The sequence below is a fragment of the Triticum aestivum genome, chromosome 3B (assembly GCF_018294505.1).
Source record: "Triticum aestivum cultivar Chinese Spring chromosome 3B, IWGSC CS RefSeq v2.1, whole genome shotgun sequence".
NCBI lineage: Eukaryota > Viridiplantae > Streptophyta > Magnoliopsida > Poales > Poaceae > Triticum > Triticum aestivum.
Genome location: NC_057801.1, coordinates 723,074,429 through 723,083,185, shown reverse-complemented (window position 1 = coordinate 723,083,185; position 8,757 = coordinate 723,074,429). Strand labels below are relative to the sequence as shown.

At 42.3% G+C, this 8,757-nt stretch overlaps 1 protein-coding gene and 1 long non-coding RNA gene across 2 annotated transcripts; one reads left to right on the top strand and one right to left on the bottom strand.

Moving 5' to 3' along the window:
• Window positions 1-454: 454 nt before the first annotated feature.
• LOC123072013 (2-pyrone-4,6-dicarboxylate hydrolase) lies at window positions 455-3,676 on the top strand. The gene is made up of 10 exons (XM_044495581.1): window positions 455-736; window positions 818-889; window positions 1,539-1,618; window positions 1,734-1,833; window positions 1,915-1,968; window positions 2,078-2,155; window positions 2,540-2,637; window positions 2,730-2,787; window positions 3,114-3,235; window positions 3,344-3,676. The coding sequence occupies exons 1-10, from the start codon at window positions 506-508 to the stop codon at window positions 3,498-3,500; spliced, it is 1,050 nt and encodes a 349-aa protein (XP_044351516.1). The 5' UTR covers window positions 455-505; the 3' UTR covers window positions 3,501-3,676.
• Window positions 3,677-4,401: 725 nt separating this feature from the next.
• On the bottom strand, window positions 4,402-7,977 carry LOC123072015 (uncharacterized). Its single transcript, XR_006434783.1, has 2 exons — window positions 6,337-7,977; window positions 4,402-5,750 (listed from the first exon to the last, which is right to left on the bottom strand). It is a non-coding gene; the product is annotated as an uncharacterized lncRNA (long non-coding RNA).
• Between the last annotated feature and the right edge of the window lie 780 nt (window positions 7,978-8,757).

The window sequence follows — 8,757 nt, the reverse complement described above, 5'->3', positions numbered from 1 at the left end:
TGACAAATATTTCCGGACGGAGGGAGTATGAATAAAGTAGTGCTTTGTTTGAGTAGGACGTTTTGGAGGCCGGAATTTTGAAAAATTTAAAATTTAAATTTCTCAGTTAAAAAAAAATAGAAAATCTCAGGATGAAATACCTTGAAATGCAAGTTGTGAAAAAAAAACCATGGACTTTTAGGATGAAACAGTGCATGTACTAAAAAGCCGCAAACTTGTTTTTTATGTAGCACTCGTTTTAGTTTATTTCGTCCTGAAAATTTACACACTTGTACGTTATGTCAAGTACTATGTGTATTTTCTCGCAAAAAAATATACGTGTATTTTTTAAAAATATTTATGAAACATACAAATATGAATTTTGATCATTTCAAATTCAGGCCGAGCTCCATTCAGCATTTTCAAGTTTGCTTGTGTTTTAAAGAAGAAAATAAAACACCACACCCACATAAAACGTGACACCACACCAGACCAGAGCATAGATTACCACCATCCCTCGTCTTTAATGGCCTCATCAGCAGCGGTTGCGCCGTGCAGATTCCTGTCCCCGCTAGCCACCACCTCCCGCACTCTCCTATCATCTATCCTACCCACACCGGCGACAACGAGGAGGAGGCCGCTCATCTCCTCCACAACCGCCATTTGCGCCGCCGCCATGGCCGCCTCCGGCAAGGCCGGCTCCGCTTCTTGCAAGGTCGTGGACTCCCACCTCCACGTCTGGGCCTCGCCGCTGCAGGTAAAAAAAGGCACCCCCACGGACGGGCGTACACCAATTCCCAATTGCTGATGAGATTTATGTGGTTGTGTGCGCGTGCAGGCTGCCGACGATTACCCCTTTTTCCCGGGCCAGGAGCCGACGCTCCGGGGTGATGTGGACTTCTTGCTCGAGGTCTCCACTGTTCCTCTTTGCTTGTGGAAGTAGCTTTGGATGGTTCATCGAAAGAAAGTAGTCAGTAGATGGATATGAATATATGATGATAGTAGACCGCGTCCTGGAATGATTTAATTTTCTCTGATAATTGGGGCAGGGTTGCGTGGTACTGGTTATTTGGCTGAACAAATGCATAGACCATAGGGTGCTGAGGTGCCCTCTTTTTCTTGTTCCATAGGTTTTGTGTGCGTTGAGTGCTGCATTGTAAGTGTTTGACAGAATGCGTGAACCAAATGTAAGCTATAGGGAGTTAAATTTGACAATTCGGTTTGGTCCTCCAGCCACTGTTTAACTCCTCAAATTATATGGAGTTAGTATAAGGAGGCATATAAGGAGTTAAATTGATCGGCTAGAGATGCACTAAATTAGCTATTTAGAGCTTGTGAATTTAACGAGGAAAAGAAACACCCAATGCCCCCTTCCCAATTTCTGTGTATTGAGTATCGACAGGACCTCTGTTTCTTAACTGCTACATGTGTATTGCAAATATTAATTCCAACATGTGTTTCATATTTTATCCCGTCACTTCTCTTTTGTTAAACTGTTGAGACTTCAGACTAATATGCCGGTCAGATTATTATTTTGAACTTGTTTCTCTTTCCCCTAGTGCATGGATGAAGCTGGAGTTGATGGCGCACTCATTGTTCAACCTATCAATCATATGTTTGACCACTCTTTAGTAACTAGGTAAACTTTTCTTGCATCCATATGAACTGAACTAGTCATATGATTTGTATCTATATGAAAAGTTTAGTGGAATTCCCGCTTTGATATGTCTCAGCCTTATAATTTTTCTCTGTAGTGTGTTGAAGAAGTATCCATCAAAATTTATTGGTTGCTGCCTCGCAAATCCCGCGGATGACGGAAGCGGCATTAAACAGCTTGAACATCTGATTGTGCAAGTACAATCTTTTTGAACTTTCTGAGCATAAAAAAAATGTCCATCCTACTTTCTAACATTTATTTCATTTGCTTCTCTCCAGGAAAAATGCCGTGCTGTCCGTTTCAACCCGAATTTATGGCCTTCAGGTCAAAAGGTTTGCAAATGAGCAACTATGCATCATTGCAGAAGCAGCTTTCTTGTACTTCTGAATTTTGCTTTACGAGCATATATGACTGTGAACACAAAATTTATCATAATAATAGATGACTAATGAGGTCGGGAGGTCATTGTTTGCTAAGGCTGGAGAACTTGGAGCACCAGTTGGAATAATGGTGATGAAGGTAAAAGAAGCATTCCTATGCTATATGCATGTGTACTCAAAATATGTAATGGCTGCAATTGAATTTTAGGTTTCGTATTATGCGTTTCTGCTGCAAATTTGTTAGTGGTAATAAACTTTGTAACTACAAAAAACAATTAACAGCTTGACAGAAGATAAGTTCACATCATGGGCTCCTGTAAGGTTCCAGCCAGAAAAATTGCACACTTGAGATCATTGGTTGTGTCACTAAGCAGCTAGAACTGGTGTAATATTAAAAGCTAGTTACAGTTATGTATTAGTATCCACCGAAATGTAAATCCCTTGCTACTTCGAAGAAGAATACATATCTTCTGTTCCATGAACTTGATATTTTCCTATTCTTTTTTGTTGTTTGTTCATGCAGGGAATCAGTTCATATATTCAGGAAATAGAGGAGCTGTGTACGGATTATCCTGCAACTACTGTTATATTTGATCATATGGCTTTCTGCAAACCACCAACGTAAGTTTGTGTGTTTGCTTGTTCATAAACTGGAAGAATGTAATTCTGACCATGTTGTCGTCTATATTAACTTCTTCTGCATCTACATGCAGGAATGATGATGAAGAAAAGGCATTCTCTTCATTTCTAAACTTATCCAGATTCCCACAGGTACCTTTCTTAATTCTGTTCCCTTGTACAGGTAACTCAACTACTACTCTAGTTTATATTCTTGCATGATTATGAATAGTTTCTGAAAAAGAAATCTTGCGTAAGTTGGCTATTTCAAGTATTCATCTTCTTTTATGCAGGAATATTTCCATTATATGTCAAGGCTAGTATTCAGTTTCTAGTACTAAGAATTAAGCCAAAGAGATAGAATGATGTCTGGTGCCTGAATGAACAGAAGTTGCTTGGCTACAGTACTGTGTTCGGTTCTTCTGTTCAGTGTCACCCTGTTAACACTGATGCAATGACGCATTACTTGACTTCAACAGGTTTACGTCAAATACAGTGCTCTTTTCCGGATCACAAGAGAAGCTTATCCGTATGAGGACACGTCTCAGCTTCTTTCTCGGGTGATCTCCAGCTATGGAGCTAACCGAATAATGTGGGGAAGGTGAGCTCAATCAGCGCATCAATGGGAGTTTCATTGCATCAGACTATTTTCACTATACGTCTATACCCCCATGAGCGTGATGGTATGTCCTGGGATTCTTTTTTGCAGTGACTTCCCCTACGTCGTTCCTGAATGTGGCTACAAAGGAGCAAAGGAGGCAATCTCTCATGTTGCTGGCAAGGTCGCCATTTCGTCTTCAGATCTGGAGTGGATTTTAGGCAAAACAGTAAGCCAACTGTTTCAAGGTGCATGGGTTACTCCATGAGGGAGATGTGGCATGGCAGGCATGACAGTGTTGCGGCTCAGTTTGGTATTGTTCAGTTTAGACATCCTTGTTTGAAAGGGGGAAGGATCTATCTGGTTGGTATTGTGCAGTTTGACAGTCATGTTCAAGTGTGTACCCCTTCTCCAGAGGTTTAATAAATTCAATAGTTCTTCCTACTGCGAACCTTTTCTGCTCCCCCACAAGAGTACATAGTATATGAAAAATAAAGACTTGTATCACAAAAATAGACCAGAATTTTCCTTTTTTTTTTTAAATGAAACCGGTAATGGGTAATAGTTTACTTTTTTAAAAACCCATGGAAGAAGCTGTGGGAAACTTTAGTTTTAGTGCCGAGTACTTGTGTCTGAACACTGCTGGTTTTGCCGTGATAAGTCTGGCATGGTTCGTGTAAAGACGTACGTGTGCTACTGCTACATGAATATCATGTTTCCATTACAGCATTATTAGTACGTTGATGAGATTGATGATTAGTATTGCGACCCTAATTGCAAATTTTATGGCACAATTCCTGTTGCAGCTTAGCATGTGTTCTCCATGGTTCCACTTTTTCTGGACACAATTTAATTAACTTTTCAGGTGCAAACGTACGTTTTCTTTACTCTGGAGATATTTTCAGTTAACTCAAACGGCTAGCCAAATCATTGGCTCGTGCCATGCACTGCCTACGCACGGCCAAGAAGCAATGCCTTAATTTGTCATTTGCCATTTGGACTTAAGAGTTCGGGAGTAAGATTATATTAAAAAAAAGTCACACTTCACGATAAATACACTTTACTCTTTAATATTCTTTTTTGGGAATACTCTTTAATATTTGCTTCACTTATAACGACTAGTAATCATGCACGTGCAATGCACGTATAATCGCAAAAAGAAATTTTCCAATTTATCCTAGTTAGGAGACAATTATTTCAATAAAATGATCAAGTGCAATAATGTAACTCCAATCTTAATTTGAGCTAGATATAGCTTTGCAGATATTTTTCTTTCCATATGAGCACCATGTCTCCCGCCGAACATGCACACGCAATGGACTTCTCAACCATACAGACAGACTTAACAAAAACACATTACATACAACAGCACCTTAGTCAATTTCGTCACACAGATTGATAGTCAAGTAACACACAGACAGAAACTTGGTCATAGGCTCTGGATCCATATTATACAACAAAATGTGAAAGTAAGTTAGACATGAAATCTAAAAACTGTACCAAACTAAGTGCATAGACATGAAAAAAAAAATGCTTTGCTCCAAACATGTATGATTGAGTTACATGTTCAGAGTAGGTTACACATCCCAAGCAATAAAACTCCAGGTACCTACTTGGTTCCAAGGAAACAAAACTGCATACTGTTCATACTATACTAACTAATATGAAATAACAACAGTGCCGGATTGTAGCACCATTATGCACATTATTATGGTTCAAGAATAATCTATAGTTCCATGTCATTTTTGCAAGGAATACAAATTATAAATCGGGAAGGAAAATAAAACTGTATTGTGTTTGTTGTGTAAAGAACAATTATTATGGACCAGATACATTTTACTGCTGACCTTGGCTCAAAAATTGGAAGAGAATAAACAAGAGTACAAAATAAAACACTGGGGGCTTAGTGACCTAAGTGCCATGTCATAACCTATGTAATGCTTTTGGAAGTATACCAGAGTGTTCCTTTTGTGAGAGCAGGGGAACTTGCAAAGAATGTTTTCATGTAAATGAACGAAATTGATCTTGTTCCTAATTATAAAATATTTTTAAACATTTTGCCCTTTTTAACATGCTATATACTCAGTACCCAAACAAAATCATGTAGCAGCCGAAAAGGTATAGGCAGAACACGTACTCTATCAGAAGTGAACTTTGGTTCCGACAAAATCTAGGTTGAGGCCTTGAGTACATTTGCAAGAACACACGCATATCCAGAATGTTTAGCTGATATATCATTTCAGAGAAAATCTGCACCACTGGGGAAATAGCAAGCTATCTGATGGATATAATTTTTGCTCAGCCAAATATCAGACAAAATCTGAAGTAATAACTGAAATTGAGAAGGCCATAAGAAATCACTGTGCAGCTACATCTTCAACTACACACATAACATAGCAATATTGGGCACTACAGGCAAAGATATGATAAGATGAAGATGCTCCTCTGATCGTCTGAACTGACAAGCTGACATATAACAGTCATTTTTTCTTTGAGAAAATTTAATAGATGCACATCACTGCAAAAAGATTGGGAAATTTAATAGGTCGACAAAAAATTCTGAAAAAAAAAACAGTCAATAAAATAGGCATATGTCAAGGTTATTTGCATCAACATAACAAATGATATACCATCAAAAGCATCATCTCAAATATCAAATATGTAAGCTTCACAAATTGCCTATGCAAGTATATACACCACTAAGTTTGTTCGCATGATCCAGCATCACGTCTTTGTACAATAATGCCATACAACGGTGTCATTTAACCAAATACATTAATTTCAAGAGGGTTCGAAAATTTGGTATTTGTGCATTTGTTTTTGGCACAAATCTCTCTCTGACTGAAAAAATCACGCAATGATCATTATCAAATAGGCGTTGCAAACTCACTCCAATAGCATTACCAAAATACCAAAAATATTCCTAGCAATCCTTGAAGATAGAGGGGGCATTTCATCATGTCACAATCTAGTCGTTGGAATCAGTTCTTCAATAAGACAGTAGCGATAATTGTTGTAGATAAAGTAGACATTTCTCCAAGGAATTTTCATGTATTTTGAAAATGAAGCGTCAAATGGAATAGTGAAAAACAAGGAAACCACACCTTGACGTTCCAGATCTAGGAAGCATTAGATGTAGTGGTTGATTGCAAGTAGATAACCGTTGCAGTACAGTGTGAATAAAAAACAGACAGAAAAATCTTATTATTTATGAACCGTGGTTCCACTTCCTTCCTTATAGTAGCAAGCATGATGAAGTACCTTTGACTGGAAAGAAAAGATGTCTTCAGTAAGTTTTGCTGTATTGTCAGTTTATTATTTGCAAATTACACGAAATCCGATAAGCCATGCAAGAGACCACTACATAGTTGAAGCTTATCATCAGTAAACCTTGCATTCGATTTCTCACTATCAATTGCACAGGAGAGTATAATCCACAGAAATTTCGAAAGTGAAGGAAATCAGTGAGCGGAGATGGGGGTGGAGAGCTGACCGACAGTGGAAGAGGCCTTTGAGATTGGTGTGGCTCACGCGGAGAAGCATATCTTCCTGAATGTAAAATTAATAAAAGCCTAGTCAACCCAATTGCACAACACAAACCAATCTCCTTTTTTTCAGATGGTAGATGTCAATAGCATCTCATTCAACTTGACAGGAAATGGCACTTCTGAAGAATGTCAAACAATACGCATGCCTAGCACTACTTCTGAAGAATGTCAAACAATACGCATGCCTGTAATTGACAGTTCCCATTTCAGACCCCCGTTCACCATATTTAGTGATAAGAACGTCTGACCTGGACGGATCCTCTAATAAAACCAACGCCAGCTTCCAATTCCTTCACCAAAGGCATGCCACCTCCAAGATGTTATTAGCAGAGAAAAGCAACTGCGTACCTCTGGAACAATTAGATCAAAATATCACTGCACGATTCAGAGCGGTTTGCCTGACGCATCCGGAGCGGGAGGCACTGCTTGGTGCCGACGTCGATGCGCGGCACGATGTCCATGAGCGGATCCGGTAGCAGGCGGGGCGACCTCTCTGCGGCGACCTCGTCCTCCTCCCCGCATCTGACAGGGCTATCAGGCGAGACCACAGAGGAGCGGCAGGCGTCGACCCGTGACACACGCGTAAGGAGAGGCCGCCGGCTAGAGGTGTGTGGTGACGGCGTGCGTGGGGCGGCGGCAGATAGGAGGAGCGGCGGTGAAGGTGGCGTCGAGGAGGGCCGGCGGTGGGGCGGCGCAGGTCACTGGCTTGAGAGCATGCTCCGGCGGGCGATGCACCGGTGCGACGGCGGATAGGAGGAACGGTGGTGAAGATGGCGTCCAGGAGGGCCGGCGGTGGGGCGGCGCAGGTCGCCGGCGTGAGAGCATGCTTCGGCAGGCGACGCACCGGTGCGGCGGCGCGCGTGGCGCGGCGGCCGGTCGGACGGACGACGGCAGCGGGCGAAGGAGAGAAACGGGAGAGGAGAGGGAGGCGTTTGGGCGGACAGCCGGCAGCGCCGGCGACGCGTGGTCTAGGCGAGGCCCAGCGGCGGCGGACGGTGCCAGATCGGGCAAGCAAGCCTGGCGCTCCGGAGGAGAAGATGAGATTAATTGGGAGGGAGATCGAGCGTGAGGCCTGGAGCAGAGAAATTAGCGGGATAAACAGCTCGTCAACGCGATTCGGGTGGAATCAATCCGGGACGCGGAGCGCTAGGACAATTGGCAGACCGCGGCGTCTGCTCGGCAGAACATCTGATCTAAACCGTTGATCTGGGTGGCAGTCTGGCAGACCATTTACATAATATGGACAATAGGATATGTTTAATTTGATTTGATCGGAGGGTCCTGCTTATTCCGTGTATAATTTGTTGTGTGGCTTTAGGGGAGTTTATGTTTGCTCTTTTAATAGTAGTATAGATAATATGTGCTTCACTTATAACGACTAACTCACCACATGTGGATGATCAAGTGTATGACTAGGGGCGGCAAACAGCAAACATCTACACCTAAAATGTTGTTATGATCCATCTTTACAGTTGACTTGGTCTCGACAAGACTTCGATACTAAGAGCATCTATGGCCGAGCTTTGCATATCCGGCCTCTCAAACGCCTGTGGACGACCCCAGTCATGTCCATGGACACTGACCGGTCAAGTCTCAAATTTGCCTTCTCACACCCGAACACCTTAATTATCATATCTTCAATCCATACAAACTCATGCAACTACGTCGATGAATTTACACACATCGTCCCGCTACTCCATCACTACTAACATGCCATCGGACTACCAAAATTTGGCATGTTTGGCTATGGTGGCGATCATCCATGCTGCCCTTGCCCTTCCCGGCGCCCTTGCCATCCTTCTCGCGGAAGTACCGGTCGAAGACGCAGTAGGGATCGAGCCGGATATGTCCTCGTTGTTGATGTCGCCCTTCTCCTCCTTCGGTGGCAATCCGGCCATGGCACAGACCGCCCGATTCTGCTCTAGGGCGAGGGTGTGCGTGTTCCTCTGCTGTCGTTTCTTCACAATGCGGGCGCGG

Coding starts and splice junctions, on each gene's coding strand:
- LOC123072013 (XM_044495581.1), top strand. CDS start 506: ATGGCCTCATCAGCAGCGGTTGCGCCGTGCAGATTCCTGTCCCCGCTA. Junction 1,969..2,077: donor TATGGCCTTCAGGTCAAAAG/GTTTGCAAATGA, acceptor TCATAATAATAG/ATGACTAATGAGGTCGGGAG. Junction 2,638..2,729: donor GCTTTCTGCAAACCACCAAC/GTAAGTTTGTGT, acceptor ATCTACATGCAG/GAATGATGATGAAGAAAAGG.